This window comes from Setaria italica, chromosome IX, assembly GCF_000263155.2.
Source record: "Setaria italica strain Yugu1 chromosome IX, Setaria_italica_v2.0, whole genome shotgun sequence".
Taxonomy (NCBI): Eukaryota; Viridiplantae; Streptophyta; class Magnoliopsida; order Poales; family Poaceae; genus Setaria; species Setaria italica.
The window spans coordinates 14,932,815-14,951,524 of NC_028458.1; the positions used below are offsets into that span (position 1 = coordinate 14,932,815).

General features: G+C 45.4%; 1 protein-coding gene across 1 annotated transcript; it reads right to left on the reverse strand.

The window, feature by feature from the left end:
* Positions 1 to 11,272: 11,272 nt before the first annotated feature.
* Positions 11,273 to 17,976, reverse strand: LOC101784704 (alpha-galactosidase). Its single transcript, XM_004982693.3, has 15 exons — positions 17,665 to 17,976; positions 16,279 to 16,337; positions 13,952 to 14,008; positions 13,829 to 13,863; positions 13,388 to 13,491; positions 13,149 to 13,224; positions 12,979 to 13,037; positions 12,822 to 12,887; positions 12,653 to 12,736; positions 12,501 to 12,565; positions 12,323 to 12,405; positions 12,144 to 12,234; positions 12,019 to 12,068; positions 11,764 to 11,904; positions 11,273 to 11,665 (listed from the first exon to the last, which is right to left on the reverse strand). Exons 1-15 carry the CDS (start codon positions 17,877 to 17,879, stop codon positions 11,582 to 11,584), a joined length of 1,269 nt encoding a protein of 422 aa, XP_004982750.1. The 5' UTR covers positions 17,880 to 17,976; the 3' UTR covers positions 11,273 to 11,581.
* Between the last annotated feature and the right edge of the window lie 734 nt (positions 17,977 to 18,710).

The window sequence follows — 18,710 nt, forward strand, 5'->3', positions numbered from 1 at the left end:
AGCCAGCCGACCCTATCCTAGCCGCCCTTCTCCGCCGATGGCACCGCACATGTGGCTTCGGCACCATCCTTGTGCCCACCTTGCCAGCCAACACCATCCACCAGTTGTCCTACACATCCAAATGAAGTCGACCCCATCCCAGCCCTCCATTGTCCTACATAGCTAGATGAAAGCGCGTCAGACCAGAAGTAGGAGGCTGCTATCATAAAGGGTTAATTTTTCCTCCATCTGGGACAAAGATAGATTGATGCACTGGCCAATTTTTAATTAATCCAATTGAACTCTCTTGGAGTTGGCCATTCTTTAGTACCACTCTTTCAAGCCGGGGGTTTCATTCGGCCAAGATCTAAAAGTGCCCGACCACTAGCTCAAATCCATAGGTGATTGCTTAAACAGGATTCTATGGGTTTCTAAATTAATCAGATCAGTCGGGTCTGGGTTCCCCATAGGGCCTAGGCAGATGAGACCAGGAGCTTCGAAAAGGCGGATGGTGATTTGCTGTCTGATCGCCTAAAAAGGTAAAAAGGGAAGAATTAAGAATAGATCTAAAAGATGCATGGGCGGTAAAAAGAGAAAAGGAAAATTTTCGGATGTTTAGAATGAAGCTCATCGTTGCTGATGGGGTCGCCGATGGAACTACCGTTGCTGATGGAGCTGCCGGCGGAGCCTCCGTTGCTGGTGGGGTTGCTGATGGTGCCGCCATTGAGGGAAAATGGAGCGGAATGTGACTAGAAGCCAAAGGGGCGCTTGGAGAAGATGGAAAATGATTCGCCGGGGAGGAAGTTACTGAGCTCGTTGAGAAGAAGCGGCAGAGGACGTCGGTATTTAAAGACGGTCCGAGAGAAGGGGTAATGGTAGGATTTTTACCATGCCGTCTACACGAATTTCGGGGGAGCAGTTGCCTCAGGCGCCCAGTTCGAAAAGATTGCAATCATCAGGTAGAAGACCGTGAAACAGAAGGGGGTTTTTGCCGCATTTGTTTTGGAGGGAGAGTTAAAGAAAGAATTTTGAAGTAAAAGTTATACTTTACTCCGAAACTGGGGGGCATGTGTTGATACCAGATTTTGACACGTTTTGGATCGGCATCAAGAGAGGAAAGGATTAGCTGATGTGGCGGATTAAAAGGTTACGATTGGGAATCAGCCGATTGGTGCTATAGTTGGGAATCAGCCGATTGGCGCTACAGTGTTTCGAGCGATTCGTAGACGGAGTTGGTGGAGGTCGGCCGATTAGAAAGCTGAGCGATCGGGGCAATATGGGCTTAAGGTGGGCTAGAAAAAGAAGATAGAGAAAGATTGGCCCGTGAGAGTATGATAACCAACTCCGATACGAGTTGTGTTTGTAAATATTTGTTTTCGTTTAAAAAATTAGAGATAGATCCTAGTCGGTTAGAAATCAGTTGTAACAGGCTATAAATAGGCATCTTTAGAGATTTGTAAAAAACACATAAATCAATACAAACAATCTACTTTTTCAGCGTACTTTACTTTCAAGTCGGCGACTTCGCCAATACATCAAAAAATAGCAGTGTGGGTATCATCGTACTAATCATCTCAATTACTTGCTTGCGGCCTGTGCAGATTGAGGCAACTTGACCTCAAACATAAATGATAGGTTTGTGCTAGGGATATGGCGGGCTTTTAATTTAGTACCATTTTGGTAACTCTATGTTGTGTTTGTACATAAATATAAGCATGGATCGGACCTTCCTATTAGTTTTTGGGTTAGGTTTATTTGGAAGTTTATTATGCTTTTGTCCGCATTGTATATATAGTCGATAAATATAGGGCTTCAATTTGGAACGGAGGGAGTAGAAGGCATCGTCGTTGTACATGTCCAGTGTGGGGGCTTTGGCAGTTACCACCTTGTCCAAGGTTAGCTTCTTTTCCATGCCGTCCCACACCTCCGAAAATAGGTCAGGCACACACGCATTGGCAGGCGAGAGGTTATGGAGTCGATGGTGTGGCACGACTCCCAATTCCCTGAAGAGATCCTAGTCTTGGACACGGTGGTCGTCCATCGTAGCCGCGGGAGGTCGCCGTCGACGTCGTCATCGTCTTCATCATCGTTGTCCACCAGCTCATCATCAGGGTACTCCCTCTCGATGAACCAGAACCAGCCTTGTTCCAGGGCAGCAATAGGGGTAGACGGATGTGGCGCATCTTGAGGTGCTGCTCCTCTTCGAGCATGTCGCACAACAAGATGCCGTGCCAGAGATCGACCCAGGCGAGGAAGCCTCCACCGACAGCGAACACCCTGGTGTGGTCATCCCAGTCGAAAAAGCTCATATCACGAGCGGCCTTGGTGCTCCATGACTCGGTCTCGGTCGAGAAGAGGTGGAGGTCGTAGCCATGGTGGTCGGTGGTGTTTCTCAGCTCGAACCGCCTCTCGGGGACGGCGACAAGGCAGTGGTGCTCACCGCGGGACAGGACGCCGACGATGCGGCCGGCGTGGAGGTCGTGTGGGTAGGGGCGCGGGAGGAGGTCGAGAGACGGTGGCGCCGCGGCGGGGCCGCCGGCGGCTCGGTAGACGAAGACGTCGGTGAACGCCCTCCACATTGCTTGTTCTTCATCGATAAAGAATGTCATATGAATTGCAAACTTCCAATAACAAGACAAATATGTAACACATAAGCTCATGTGTTTTTATCATATGCACATGAAGTCTCGCAATATCCATTTGTGAATATCACTATTCTTTTCTAAATGATCCCTTTACTTGTCAATCAAGCTATCACATGATTTGGAGACTTATAGATCAACCATAAAACATATTTCCAAGTTTTACTTCACCCTTGCTTGTCATTGATCATATAATTGCATCACAGGATCACATACTTGCTTGCTTTTCTTTATTGTGAGCCATACAATACATATTCAACTTATGAGACAATATCACATCATAAATATGAGAATAAAACCTGCTCACAATCTTAAACAAACAAATTAGTCATTTAATTATTTTGTCATTCAATTCACCAAAACCCACTTAAGGACCTAGATGCACTTTCAACTTGTAATTTATGCTAGCGCCTGTTTTAAAAGTATTCTACAAGCACAACTATCAAGAAAAATCTCACGTAAGAACACACTATCAAGAAAAAACACAGACACAATAGTTCTACCTTTGTTTTCATTTCTTTGAGCATGTCTTCAAAACCTGCCCTTGCGCTCCAAGAGATTCCATTTGTCTCTGTGTTGACATATAAAAATAATTTTTTCTTGAGTTTCAAACAAACGATCTTACTGCATGTTTTATCAGCTAAGAAAACTAATGTACACTACCAAGATTTATTTCAGGGCCTCAACTATGGCATCTTTATTCCCATCCGATATGACGTTACGACATAAAAATAGAAGTTCTCAACTATGGCATCTTTATTTCCATCCGACATGACATTACGACATAAAAATAGAAGTTCTCCTGACATGGTACAATTGGCCATGGCCATAAATGGGCACGCCAAACTTTCTTGTTTTGACTATTCATAGGGGCAGAGCTAGAAACTTGATTTTTTGTGTGTGTTAGAGGTGGATATAGTGCTATTTTTTAAAAAAAATTAGTCAAAATTTAAATTTTTTTACACATTGAATTGTGCTTTTCTTAGGGTGGGGGCATGGGCCCTACCCGCCACCTTTGCCTCCACCACTAACCGTTAAGAGCAACTCCAAGAGACTGCTAATTTTACCCTCGAAACTTTTTTTAGGGGAAAAAAAAGAGAAAAAACAAACTCCAACAGTCCATCTAAAACTCCCCCAAAAAATTAGCGACGCCAAAAAATATACCCTCGTCCCACATATTTTTGCAACCCGAGATCTTCCCCCAATCCATTCCCACGCCCCCTTCTCGCGCTCTTTTTCTTTTTTGCCGCGCTCCTCTCCCGGCGTCTGTTCCAGCCTTCCAGGCGGCAGCGGCGGCGGCCAGGCTCCTCTCACGGCGCGCCCCTCCTCTCCCGGCGGCGCACCCATCCACTTCCGGTGGCGGCGCCCTGTCGAGCCGGCTGAGCAGGCGGCGGCGGCGGCCCTCCCCACTCCGGCGCGTCCCTCCTCTCCCGGCGGCGCGCCCGTCCTTTCCCAGCGGCGGCCATCCCCACTTCGGCGGTGGCCCTCCTCTCTCGGCGGCGGCGTCCTGTCGGGCCGGCTGAGCAGGCGGTGGCGGCGGCCCTCCCCACTCTGGCGCGCCCCTCCTCTCCCGGCGGCGACCCTCCCCACTCCGGTGGCGGCCCTCCTCTCCCGGCGGCGGCGAGGGGTGAGGGGCGGCGGCGCCCTGTCAAGCCGGGCTGAGCAAGAAGCACGTGGCGGCCATAAGATCTTCAACATCTCACCAATAACTCGAGGACTGGATTGGTATGAGCTCTACTCATTGTAGTTACTGCATTAGCACATAATTTGGCCATTGTTTGCTTATATCTTGCAAAATCGTATGACCCATTCATGAGCTCATAAAAAAGTAACTCAAATGCTTGCCTTGAATTTCTTCAATTTGAGACTTTTGTTCATTTGCAGTTATTGGCTGAAAATCGATATCTCCCGCTTACTGTAGAATAAATACATTTCATTAGCAATGGAGATTCATTCCATTCACTGTTTATTTGCTCCTCGTTTATTTTTATTGCGTGCATGATGTCTAACACAAGGAGTGTGTTTTAGTAAAAACTAAGTGGCCAGCACTGTATTATTCATGTATGTTAGTCCTGCAGAATGAAAATAACTGGGCACCGCTAAATATATGGTGTTGTTATGTGTCTTTGCAATGTGATTCAGAAACTAATCAGCTTGTTGACTACTCTCTTTGCGGAGCTGATATTGTAATGGTGGTTGTGAAATGCTTGCATTGATTCGTGATTGTCATGTTAATGGGCTCGAAGTTTGTTTAGTCCCTTTCATTTTGTAGTTGATATTAGTGCGACCCATAGGACTACCATGCTGATGAACATCTATCTTAGTCTGCCAAGAATATTTGTGGTCATAGTTTGTAGTACACTGAACTCTTCCAACATCTTATAAATGATTTCTAAATGATGTATACAACTGCTGCCAATTTCAGCTTGTTAATACTTAATAGGGAAACTTTAAGAAGGGAAACTCCAAATTAGTGCTTAATAAACATATGGCAACGCAGATTTAAATTCCTTTTGTTGCATATGCAGATGCTGGCACCATGGCCAACCACTCCTGTCCGGCAGGACGAAGTAAGGCGCGGCGGAGAGATGCTTCAATGACGCGTGGTGGTCGTCGATGGCCAGCACCCTCAATGGCCCGACGGTGACCACATGCCTCAATGGACCGGCAGTGGCACAAAATTTGCAGAGGTGCAGCGTCGACAACCTCGACCTGCCCGGTGGTCCTCCGATGGCAGCCCTTGCCGGCGACGATTTCAATTCCGTATCCAGTGACCCCTCTGCTGCCTTCGAACAAGCAGCCAACGGCAACTCATTTGGGAATGGTATGAATCATAAGCTACTCATTTGGGAATGTTAGAATGATGCGATAATTGGGAAGGTTCATGTGATTAGTTCAACTTACGGTTTCATTGTAGTTGCTTACTTTTATAGTAGTTGCTTACTGATTGTAGTTGCTTACTTTTAACTGAAATAGAAATATGATCGTCTGATCTACTGAATATTCATGAATCAGAAGGGCAAAGCTTATTGTAGTTGCTTCATTCTTTACTGAAACAAAAATCAAACTGTCTTCTCATGCTAAGCTTTCTATGTCTCTTTGATCCTCTGGTTGTAATGCTGCCGGCTCCAGCAGCTTCACCTGACCAACCGAGCTGAATCGTTTATGAGTTTTGTTCCTTTCTTCTTCATTGTTGGGCAAGTTTACAAGATATGTATGATGAAGAGCGATTCATATAGTTGCTGGTTGGTAAAAATACCGGGCATGTCCATAGACAAGAGGAACTTCGAGTTCTGCATCGACTCAATGGCCATAGGGTCTCAAAAAAAAAGACTCGATGGCCATAGACACATAGTCTTTCTGTTTGTTGATGGTTTTGTTTCTGTTTTTATCTTTGTTGTCCTGTTGTTTAAGGATGTGACACAAATGCTCGAAGTTTGTTCAGTCCCTTTCATTTTGTATAGTTGAACAGAAGAAGACATTAGTTTGGTTCTTATTACCTGAAAATTTATTCTTAAACTGAGAGAAGTGTGATCTATGGTTCTTATTATCTGTTCATTGCGCTTTGAGAAAAAACTTACCACTGATGGAATGCTTGCAGGAAATGGATATTTTTCCAACATGATGATGGATGAAACCAATCTAGGGGATTCTAATTATTATAGCTACACGTATACTGACCAACAATCACAGGCAATTGAAGTTGGTCCAGCAGCCCCCTCCGCGAAGCCAAACCATAAGAGATCAAAGAATTTTAGTGACCACGAAGATGAGGTTTTGATTTCAACGTGGCTGAATGTAAACTTGAATCCGATCATAGGCAAAGATCAAAAAGCTGACAAGTATTGGTCTCGTATCTGTGATTACTTCCATGAACACAAGACGTGCACCTCAAAGCGTACCATAAATTCTCTCATGTACCGGTGGGAGACCATACAAAAATGTGTGAACAAGTTTTGTGGATGTCTAGCACGGATTGAGTTAAGGCGTCAGAATGGTAGTACAATAAAAGACAAGGTACTTACTCACTTGCAATACCATGATTTGTTTCATCTATTTTATTTTTATATATCATATATGAATATCCCTTGTATGTTGGTGCATGCAGGTTGCAGAGGCATTTGCTTTGTACAAGTCTGAAGACAAACATCAGAAAGCATTCCAGTTCATGCATTGCTAGAATAAGCTGAGAACATAACCAAAATGGCTTTCTAAAATTGATGAATTGGCTGCTGGTAAAACATCTAACAAGAAGCAGAAGACAAGCTCAACTGCTGACCTGAATGCAAGTTCACCAAGTGAAATAGGACAAGGTGAGGTTCAAGGCCTAGAGGATAATGCATTGACAAGGCCAATTGGTAAGAAGAAGGCAAAAGTAGCATTGCTGCAAGAGAAGAAAAAAAGTGTGACAACAACCTTAGAAAATATGTGGGCACAGAAGAAAGAAGTTGATATGGAGAAAGAGCTAAAAAAAGAGGAGAGCTTCAACAAAGCTTTTGCTCTTGAACAAGATCGAGTTGCTCTTGAACAGGATCGAGTTGCAAATGAAAAACTACTTCTTGAGTTGAGGAGCCAGGAGGTCCAGTTGCAGAAAAGAAGGGATGAAGAAAGGATTATGACCATGGACCTAACTGCCATGCCAGATGATCAAAAGAATAAGCCGACTATCATGAGCAAAAGAAATACTACAGGTGCATTCTGCAGGAATACTGCATGTCCTTTGCTTGTTGCTATGCTTCGTTCAGATTGTGTTATGTTGATTTAGGCTACTGTTCCATCGAATGGCTCTACAATCAGTTGTCTTTATTCCTCAGTTATTATTTGTACTGGACTCTAAAACAATCCACAAACACAAGTACTGTCACTTGGTTATTCATGTTACTGTTCAGGCTGTTCATCTTTTAGAAAAAAGTAGAAAAAGGTCGTGTTTGATATTGAACACTACAACAATTTAGAAATGGAGCATATACCATGCTGATGAACATCTACCTTAGTCTGCCATGATTTCTAAATGATGAATACTACCGCTGGCAATTAGAAATAAATTTATAAAGTAGCAAAAATTATTAAAAATAATATTTACTTTAAACTATAGGTAATCATTTTTAGAGGTCTGGATGATATTGCCACAGGTGCTCGACGAGATCATCTTGAAACTGATTGTGAATATCTTTATCTCTTATATTCTTGTAATTTTTAATAAACTCCTCAAGTTCAGGTGTTTCATCATGAGAAATCTTCACCTTTTCTCACACCCTATCATAATTTAAATCATCTTCCTCATCACGCTCATCCTCAACTATCATGTTGTGCATAATGACACAAGCCCTCATGATTTGTCCGAGGCTATCTTCATCCCAAAATCGAGCTGGCCCCTAACGAGACTGTAAAACCCAAACGCTCATTCCACATCCTTCCTACAAGTTTCTTGGGCAGTTGCAAAATATTTCTTCTTATTACCTTGTGGATCAGGTATGCTCTTTACAATTGTAGCCCATGAGGGATATATACCATTAGCAAGATAATAACCCATTGTATATTCGTTATTATTAATGGTATAATTCACCTTTGGAGCTTGACCTTCAGCTACCAGTGCGAATAAAGAAGACCGGTGCAAAACGTTGATGTCGTTGTGGGAACCAGGCATCCCAAAAAAAGCATGCCAAATCCAAAGATATTTATCTGCAACAGCTTCAAGTATAATTGTAGGCTCATGCACATGCCCGGTATACATACCTTGCCATGCCGAAGGATAATTTTTCCACCTCCAATGCATACAATCAATCGACCCAAGCATACTAGAAAAACCTCTACTCTCTCCAATGGCAAGTAATCTAGCAGTATCATCTTCATTAGGTGATCTCAAGTACTCATCTTCAAAAACCTCAACAACAGCATTGACAAACCTTCTTAGACTCTCAATAGCAGTACTCTCACCAATACGGACATAATCATCTGTAGCATCAGCTGCTACTCCATAAGTCAACATCCGAAATGCTGCAGTAATCTTTTGCAGACTAGAAAGGCTAAGTACACCGGCAGCGTTTCTTTTCTGCATGAAATATTCATAGTGTTGCTCTATGGCATTCCATATGCGTACAAACAGTGTACACCTCATTCGAAACCTGCATATCAAGAGTAACGAGACACATGTATAATATGAGTTTTTGAAAAAAAATGGTCGAAATAAATCTATTGTTTACGTACCGTCGTCTGAAATAACTGTCCGTACGTAGGATCATCTAAAAAATAATCTTGATACAACCTTTGATGCCCTGTCTGTCTGTCTCGCCGAAGTACTCAATGACCTATGATAGAATCACGATGTTTTGTTTCATCATCGGACTCATCCGCATTCACGGTCACATGAGTAACAGAGACGACGAAATTATCATCGTCATCTCTAACGATGACGATGAATCCAGCACCAGATGCAACGAAAAGCTTCGTTGACTCATAGCGAATCTTGGATGGCCGGCCCCAGATGCAGGGCTGCCGGCGTTGCACAGCGCAGTGCACAAGAGCTTTCCCCGAGCGGCGTGACCGGGACCGGACAGAGACCCTGCGCAGGGCTGCCGGCATTTAGAGAACGCCGTGCGCACTTGGGGTCTGGCGGCGTGATCGTGAGTCGTGACGATGGCCTGGGCTTGGCTGCGTGCAATCGTGATGATGGCCTAGGTCTGGTGGCCTGTGATCGTCACAAATAAAAAGGGTCTGGCGGCGTGTGACAGCGAGAAATAAAAAACCTGGCGACACTGCATAGAAAAAAAACGGATTCTAAAATGGGCCTAATACAATGACGTGACCTGATTTGAAATATTAGGGGACCAATTTTTAGCATTCTGTTGTGGCTTGATATGTTTTGGGAGGGAGAAATTTTTTAGTATAGCTCCCAATACCTTGTTTTGGGGAAGAATGTTTTGGAAAACTCTTGAAGTTGCTCTAACTGTGTGTTTATAGCGGTCTAAAACACCATATGAAAAGGATGGCAACAAGGTTAGGAAAACTGCAGAATTTCTCTACAACCAAACGTGATGGACGGTTGCATAGCCCTTTCTCCCACGAAGGTTGATCGGGGTATCCTCTCTTCCAGTTCATCCTTCCCCCACGGACCTGGATTCAATGACTTACCTTGAGTAAGTCACGGTGAGCCTTACCTCCTTGCAAACAGCGTTTAAACACCATCCAAGGGCTCCTATTGTTTCAGCCCAATATTTCAACAGGTATTCCAATAGCAAAATAAAGGGAGTACAAAGTATGAACCAAATTCAAATTTAATTATAACACAGTTGTCAACTCAGGTTTAAAAAGAAATTGATGCAAGGTCCACAAGTGTGTAACAGATGCTATTTTTTCACAACGGACTAGATTAATATGTTCTAGTTCCAAACCACCATTACATGTCATTAGACAAGACACTAAATCTGGACCAACAAGTGCTACTGATGAACAACCATTCTAAGAGTAGGCTATTTCACTTATACAAATAGCCCACAAAATGCTATTGTTAGCCTGTCCAAAATGCTATAATTAGGCTACAAAATACTATGTCAACCATCTATCCAGCTTGCAAGTACTAGAAGAACAGATCCTGGTCAAGAAGATTATCAACTTCACAAATTGGAGCTGTCAAGATTTGGGTAAAATTGACAATGATATTGTACTCTTGAAGGTCCAGATTTGCTCCTTTATTGCTGTCACCATTCTCCACTTGCGCTAGGGGTTGCACATCATCACTTTTTTTTTGTTGCTGCAACAAATTCAACTAATTACTTTACAAAATAATATACAAATGTTCAGATTGCATTGGACATACCTTTGCTTGTCGTCTTGAATTCTTTGATTGAACCTCCTTTTTCTTGAATTTGTAGCAGTTAGCAAGCTTCTTTGCTGTACATTAGTGTCAGCATTTTCTTGGCCCTTGCATGGTTCATTCACAGCACTAGTAGATATATTAAGTTTTCCCTCTAGCTGTATAGTAAGGCAATCAAGTGCATTTTCTAATAGCACACAACATTCTTGAGAGGCGGAGGCGGCGACGACAACCTTCAGCTTCTCTTCCGCCGGCCCGGCTGGCTCGCGCCCCCGCTACGCCCGGCGGCAGCCCTCCCTCACCTAACGTGCCCCTCCAGCTTCTCCTCCGCGGCGTCGCCCCTCCTCTTCTCCGGACTCCGCGCGGGGAGGAGCTCCGCGGCCGCGCGGGAGCGAGTCGGCGGTAGCGCGCGGGAGGTGAGTCGGCCGCCCGCGCTTTTCCTTTTCCTTCCCGCGAGCAGGACTTCCTGGGGGCCTGTGGAAAGGATAAGATTATCACAGCTGGCCGTTGGATTTCGTTTGAACGGTGGATGTAGGCAGCTAAGGCTCACGGTGACTTGCCGAAGGCAAGTTACTGAATCCGCGTCCCCTCAGTACCTCACGCACAGACGCACACTGACAAACACCACTACATGGAGACCTGCTGCACTCCCTTGCCGGCTTTAGTTCGTTATAGATGCATTTGGTTCTGCGTGTAACCCGCCGTTACAATTTTATTGCAGTCTTGCAGATGAAAATTTTCTGCTCAGTTCAGATGGCAATGAGCGATGCCGGTCGTAACATTTAAGTAGCATAAGAAATGACGAAATCGGGATGGCACTTCCAAATTCAACTAAATGGAACCATGATGGCGAGGTCAGAAGTTTGAATATTTCTGCCTCTCTGAAATTCACATAGCCATAGAGATAGTTGTGGGCAAGCCAATTTATTATTGCTGCAACTTCCGTTACAAGCATTTAGTAATGCGCTGACATTTGACAACGCCTTAAATACACTTAGAGATTATATCTTATATCTGCATATTACTCTTGTCTTGTATAACCAAATGGGATCTCATTTCCTTCTCTACGGATCCTTCCATGCATACCCTTTTCCTGAATCCTGATTGAATGGCTGCATCCCACACTACGGACTAGCTCTTGTATAAGTTACTTTGGTGTCAGAACATACATCTTGCAGTCATGAGGTGCCACTGAAGCTGATAATTGGCCCTGAGCCGAGAAGGACGAGTGCTGCACAAGAAAATGGAATTTGAAATATGATGTCTGGACCATCAACCTTCTTCACTTGATTATGATATGCAGTATGGATCTGAAGAAAGCAAGCTTACCGCCCATAGATCACGAGCAGTGACAGCAGTGGATGAAGCAAGCCCGATGCTTGACCATTGCGCGGTGATGGTTGCCTGGTAGCCCTGCCGGTTCCAGAGAACCACAGCCTTCCTGTTGTTGCTGAGTGGCCCGGCCCAAACCTATAAAAGAACACAGCGCTGTTAACTTCAGAATCTTGCTAAAGCTCTTTGTGGTTTTGCTGTGGAACAAAGAGCTTCATGGAAGGCACTAATGCAGAGGTTGTGGAATACTACCTCCAAGCCATTGTTGGATTGCACTTTCTTTCCTTGGACGCCTAGACTATCTGTTTGGAAAATTGTTGCATCAATACAATGAAAACCCATACAATGTGTAGGTAAAAATGCAAGAGAAGTTCTACCTTGGTTGACAGCAATGACTTCCCAGTTGCTGAGTATGTCCTTTGTCTGCTGGCTCATCGAGCGTACATCGCACCCGATCAGAAGAGGAGCCTGCAAAAGGCAAGACAGGTTTGCAGTGATGAAAATGCAGAACATTTAACATTGAAAGAGCACTTTTAACTTGCAGAAAATTTAGTACCTTGGCAAGTGCCCAGATGCTGAAGTGAGAGCGGTACTCCGCCTCAGACATACCACCATTGCCCACTTCAAGCATGTCAGGATCTGATGTTGGAATGCAAGAGAATCCATTCATCAGTTGGTAGTTCACAAATGGTTAAGCGTGAACAGAATCATCTCATGTCTAAACTCTTACTTACCATTCCATCCACCAGGTCCGGCATAGGAAGCCCATCTGTCATTCTGGTCTGCACGAGATGTCATGCTGAAATATCATGGTAAATATGGTCAGTCCGGACAATTTCAGTAGTTAATTAGTCATCCAAGTAGATCACAACGAAATGAGCAGCACCTGCCCCAGTTGTCAACGATATCATCAGTTGTTCTCCAGCTGTTGCCCATGCTTCCTGCCCAGGTAGCAGGATTTTCTCTTCCCCTATATAGAGGAGACACAGTTGAAGAAATCAGCACCAGTAACACATCTTCCCTCTGGACAGAGGTGTTGCTAGGAGGAAACTCACCATTCACACAATGAGAAGAAGATGTTCTTTCCATAGGTCTTCATGGCATTGCTCATTTTAGTATATCTGCAACAGCCATGAGAAGTTAATGAGCAACCTGGCGTACAATTCCCAATCCGTCAATCACAACACAGTTTAAGGTGCCGTTCTCGTTTACCTCTCCATTACACTCCTGCCAGCATCATTGCAGTTGTCGTACTTCAGATAATCAATACCCTGGAGTTAGAGAAGAGAGTTAGAAGAACATCAGGAAGTCAGAATCATCAAATGATCAGCCACTTTGTCACTGTTGATTCAACATCAGGTAAGAAAGAGAAAGAGATTTACCCAAGACGAAAATGTTTTCACATCCTGCTCTTCATGATCAAGTGATCCTGGCATTTTTTGACTGCATGTCCGTGTTCTGCAATAAACAGTGGCAATTCAGTATAAGGTTCACAACCAGTTTGATACTGCAAATTATTGGTTCGCTTGGGTATTAACGACTACAGTTACTCCAAGACGATAATAAATGAGCTATTTTGTTATCATAAAACTGTTTTTTTATAGCTAGCAGCCTAGCATACCCTGCGTCACTGTAGATGCCAAGCTTCAGCCCTTTTGCGTGCACATAATCTGCAAGTGCCTTGATGCCAGAGGGGAAGGTTTGTCTATTTGCAACAAAGTTACCCTGAGAAATAGTAATGCAACTTTGTCAATAACAATGGTATTAAAGGTCATTATGTAAGAAGGAAAAAAAGTAGAGTCTGATCTAGCCACTGGGTCACAAAAGTTTGCAAAAACAATCACTTCAAATTTACTCATTATATCTGCAACAGTCCACTCTACAAACATTTTTTAAGCTCTCCATAATCTAATGGTTATTATGAATTCCTCTCTATGTATTTTTGTGCTTTCTAGAAGTTCTTCTCCACTTTTTTTTTGCTTGCACTGATATTAATGCTGAAAATGATGGGGGTGGTTAGTGGTTAGCGTGTTGCATCTGTAGGAAAATTTGATCTTCTTACCTGGTAGTCCCTGTCAGATTCCGCCCAGCAATCATCTGAAAGAAGATATGGAAAGGCTTTCAGCAAAGAGCTACTTTGTGCAGGATGCATGATATGAGATGGGGTTTACATCGCAATCCATACCTATATTAACATATTCGTAGCCCAACTTCGCCAGACCAGTGTTGACCAATGCATCAGCTGAATAAAAGTGAAGCAGTTTGAGCAGTATTAGGGGTGCCACATACTTTCTCTGAGACAAATATGTACGGAACAGTGGCAAGTTTATAAATAGTGTTGAAAGTAGAGTTTACAGTGTAACTACTCCTTTGCATTATCCTAATACGACAGTGTGATCACGGGCCATTTGTCCTGCATCGACTACCCATAATAAGTGGTTCAAGCACTACTCACAGTTATAGGTCAATAGATATAGTCCAAGAGGAACAGGTTGCAGGCACATGATCTGTATCTGCTCTCCTCCTGCTTGAACTGGTCAGTTAGGCTGCACCTATCGTTGCCTGACCCAACTTGTTGGCCCAAGCGTCCCTTTTCCAATGCTTTCATCCATCAACAACCATGTACTCCCTCCGTCCTAAATTACTATTCGTTTTGACTTCTCTAGATACTCATACAAGTATATATCTAAGTGCATATCAAAATATGTGTACGTAGAAAAGATAAAACGAATAGTAATTTGGGACGGGGAGTAGATTCTTTCGACCATAGTGACACTAGTCAATTGATTGGTGCTGTCCATTGGACCACAAAGACTGCGAAAACTGATGAGGCGATTAATGTATTCGATCGCAAAGACCTTATCTAGATTTGTTCAGAGATCTGCGCAGCACATGTCGTAGATATCCATGATTAATTCAGTTTTTTAATTCTTTTGCCAAGGGACAAGCGAAAGAATCAGTGGAGCCCTTTTGTCAACGTATCAGCCTTATGGGTATGGGTTCTCCTCACTAAAAAGTAGCATATAAAATTTTGGTGCGCAATTTATTCTGGCAATGGAACCTCTCCCTTTGTAGTCCCTTCATATTTCTTCTGCAACTTACTTTTCTGTTTTTAAAACTGAATTCCTTTCATTTTTCAGAGGATGCTATTGCAATAGCTATGGACTCACATTGTTCATGCTTGTGCTGGATAAACCACCTTCCTTACATACTAACCCTGAACATGTTTTAACAGGTCGTCCGAACTCTGAACTTCTGAAGTAAGCATGTAGCTGAACAACAGTTGAGCTACCGCACTGAGTCATTACTCATTGGCGCAGACAATTTGAGCAGTTAAAGGCAAAAGCATCCCAGATCTGATCGGGCCGGTGCTGAAAGAATAAAGATTGGCTATGAATTTGAAGGGCATGGACATGGAGGAACGAGAGGGGGGTAGGGAGAATCTGGCAATGTGCGGTGCAGCGAATCTGGTTGTCGTCTTCCTTCCCCGTCCATGACCCGCCACTTCGATTTGCTGCCCGCGAGCTGTGATATCCAACAACTCTGCAGGAACTGGAACTTTTCCCGGCCGACATCAATCGGGCCCGGTGGATGAGAAGTGAGAACTCGCGGCATCCGATGGCCGGTCAGCCTCGGTAAGCCTTGCGCCCCGTGTTCTGATTGGCTGGCTTGCTGATCCGCGTCTTGTCGCTGACGGTGACGGCAGGACGGTTTGCAGGGTGGTTTTACCAGTACCACGGGGCCAAAATACCCTGCTTATAGTGGTGGGTGGCTCCCTCGTTCCTCCTACGTGAATCCAATTGGTCCTTGTGAAGCTCATGTGCTCCAGAGATTTTACTACCATTTTTGTTTAGGTTCAAGCTAAAAGTTAGCGTCTTGTGCTTTCATGGATCATTTGCAGCTTCTTCCTTTTTTCAGTAATCAGTAATGCCGTGTAAAACGGGAAGGACATGCAAGATTCTCCCATCACACGTATCACCGACACCTCTTGCACTCTTCTCCTTGGAGCGTTGTGAGCTTCTGGCCACAGGCCACCCCACTATCGGTGACGTTGATACAAACGCTTGGACACAATGACACAGGCTCCATCATGCCTCTAAATCAGACAAACTAAAAAAAGGCCGGTCGTCCTTTTTAAGAAAAGGGGGGTTTAAAGGCGATCGCGACCGAACAAAATTCTCTCGTGCACAAGCGCGCATCGCCGGATTTTCCGATGCTAACATGACAACAGGGTGCTAACCGATCGGATCTGCTAAACAAACAGGCACCAAAAAGCTGAAAGGGATAGACCGCACAGACTCGACCTCGCGGATAAGACCATTTTTTCTATGCCAACATGCAAAAGTTTTTTCGTCTCTTTTTTTTTCTTTCTGAGAACACGCAAAATAATTTTTTTATGTGATCTTTTTTTAGGGCAATTTTTACGTGATGTTCATTTCGTTGGGGAGGAGAGCAATCAGCCGAGAGTGAAAAGGGGGTGGATTGTGGAGTGGGCAGGAGGAGCAGGCGTACCTGTCTGCTTGATGAGGTTCTCGTTGATCCCGCAGCCGAAGTGGTTCCAGCTATTCCACCTAACCCCACGCATTTCGTCACCAGAGAGACCAGAGTTAGTAGCTGATTATTTACTGCAGAAATCAGTGTTAGCACACGTGATGCGAGCATGATTTGCAGACATGCTTGACCCCTGCTGCTGCTGTCTGACTCTGACGGTCATGGTTAACAGCAGCAGTGGCTCAAAAAAAAACTCGCCATGCGAAATACTAGCCGCGCATCCACAGAAATTACCGAACCCGAAGTAATTAATACTGCACTTAAACAACAGGGAAACCTGTAGGTTATCGTTTGGTACGTCATGCACGGTGAGATGGATATGAAGTTTATGAAATGTCACTTTTGCCCTTTTATCTCCTCACTTTTCCTTTCTCCCTTCCCTTTTATCTTTTCACAAGTCATTAACCATACCGTTTGGATGGACTAGTGTATAAAAGTGCTAAACTTTATCACTAGTTACTTGGACAAGTTGGCTTGCGCACTTGAGACCGAGCAGTTGAATCATGCCGGCACGGTGGCAGAGGCTCCAAAGACGGGCAGGAAAGGCGACAGGGGGAAAAACAAAGGGAAAGCAAAGGGAGGCCTCTGCCGCCAAAAGCACCAAAAAAGGGTGCATCTTTTCGCCATTTCCGTGGACGTGCTCCCTAGTCCCGACCTCTGCTATCTACCACCGGTTTCCCCATCAGAGTTTCCCTTCCACGGCGTCACACGCTACGGCCCAATGGAAATTTTTAACCGCGACATGATCAGTCGATGTTCGACGTGGTAGCCTGCGAATTTTCTGCGCGCATTGAGGCAGTACGTGGTGAAAAGGACGGAGGGCAGACGGGGGAAAAAAGGGTCACCCACGTGCGCCGCGCCCGCGCTCACCCAATCCTCCCTCCTCCTCGGCCGCGTCCTAAACAGCAAGTAATCCTGCCGTCCGGCGTCCACAAGCAAGAATCTATCGGCGGAGACGGACAGGGAAAGGCAAGGAACAAAAGGGGCTTTAACAATGGGCCGGCGTCGAAAGCAGAGCTCTCCGGAACGGGATTGACACCGTCTCTCGTTTCGCTTCCGACGCAAGCCAAGGACATGTCCGTTCCCTCCCTCGCTCCCCCCAAAAGTTTCGGCTCCGCCAGCAGCGGCTCGCCTCACTTTCCCCTCGCTATCTCCGCCCCAGCCACCGTCCTCCGCCCATCTCAGGAGTTTGGCTGGTCGTGCCACTCCCGAGCGACGGACGACAAGCACGGCGAACAAGATCAACCAAAAAAAAAAAAACTCGATGTAACAAAGCAGCAACCAGTGATGCAGAGCGGGCATCGGGGAGGCCGCAATGCCGGCGGCGAGGCGTGCGTGCGTACGTACCCCATCTGCGGCGTCCGGCCGAGGCCGTTCTCGAAGGCGCGCCGCCGGTGGCGCCACACGTACCCGTGCCCGTGCCGGGCACGCCTCGCGGCCCCGCGCAGCTCCTCCGTCCAGTTGCCGGGGAGCCTAGCCGCCTCGGTCGCGGTGGCGGCCGCGGCCGCCGCCACGAGGAGCGCCAGCAGTATCGACGACGAAGAGCTCGGGCCGCGCGCCATGGCCGGCACGGCAGGCAAGCTCTGCTGCTAATGCAGAGCAGCGAGCGTCAGTTAATACGGGAAGGGGACTGTGGAGGAGGGGTTGGGGCGTCGTCGGATTGGGGACGCGGTTACTGGGCGGGGACTTTATATAGCCCCGGGTACGGCCGTGGTGGGTCCCACGGTGTCAGTGCCTAATTCCTTTTTTTCCCCTCTTTATTTCGTTTATTATTATTATTTGTTCTGCGTTGCTTGACTTGTGTCGTGGGCCAGCTCGTCTCTTGCGTCCACCAATCGGTCTAGCACTAGCTGGCGCGCGTCGGCGTGAACGATCGATCGTTTGATCAGTATGGGGCCCAGCCGTCAGTAGCAGCGTACCGTACAGTTTCAGGGACGGCCGGCCGGACGGGACGAGTGATGCCATGGGCCACGGCACACGCAAAATCTTCTGATCTCGTATTCCTACACTGTCCTGGCATGTTTCAGGGTTCATATACTTGGAGTCTGTGGCACGCATACAGTTCACGGGATCATGGGCAGTCGTGTCGTTGAGGGATACCCTGCTAATCAAGTATATGTAACCATGGGTGCAGAGTATTATCTTGTTCTCCAATACAGGGTATTTTATCGAGTTTTGCAATCTTCAAAACTATTTCGCGGTTTCAATCCATATGGTTCTTCAATATTTACGACCAAAGTTTGGCCAATGTAATGACAATCCCAAAAATGCTTTGCATCTGTTAATCTGTGATCAGGTATACTAACCACTTTCGCTAGAAATAGAAGCTTTAGGACCGCAACACTATAGAACACTACTAAAGGCTCAGGACGTCAAAGGAATTCGTACAGAAG

Coding starts and splice junctions, on each gene's coding strand:
- LOC101784704 (XM_004982693.3), bottom strand. CDS start 17,879: ATGGCGCGCGGCCCGAGCTCTTCGTCGTCGATACTGCTGGCGCTCCTC. Junction 13,225..13,387: donor GGCATCTACAGTGACGCAGG/GTATGCTAGGCT, acceptor TGTTTATTGCAG/AACACGGACATGCAGTCAAA. Junction 12,406..12,500: donor CGGACCTGGTGGATGGAATG/GTAAGTAAGAGT, acceptor TTCCAACATCAG/ATCCTGACATGCTTGAAGTG.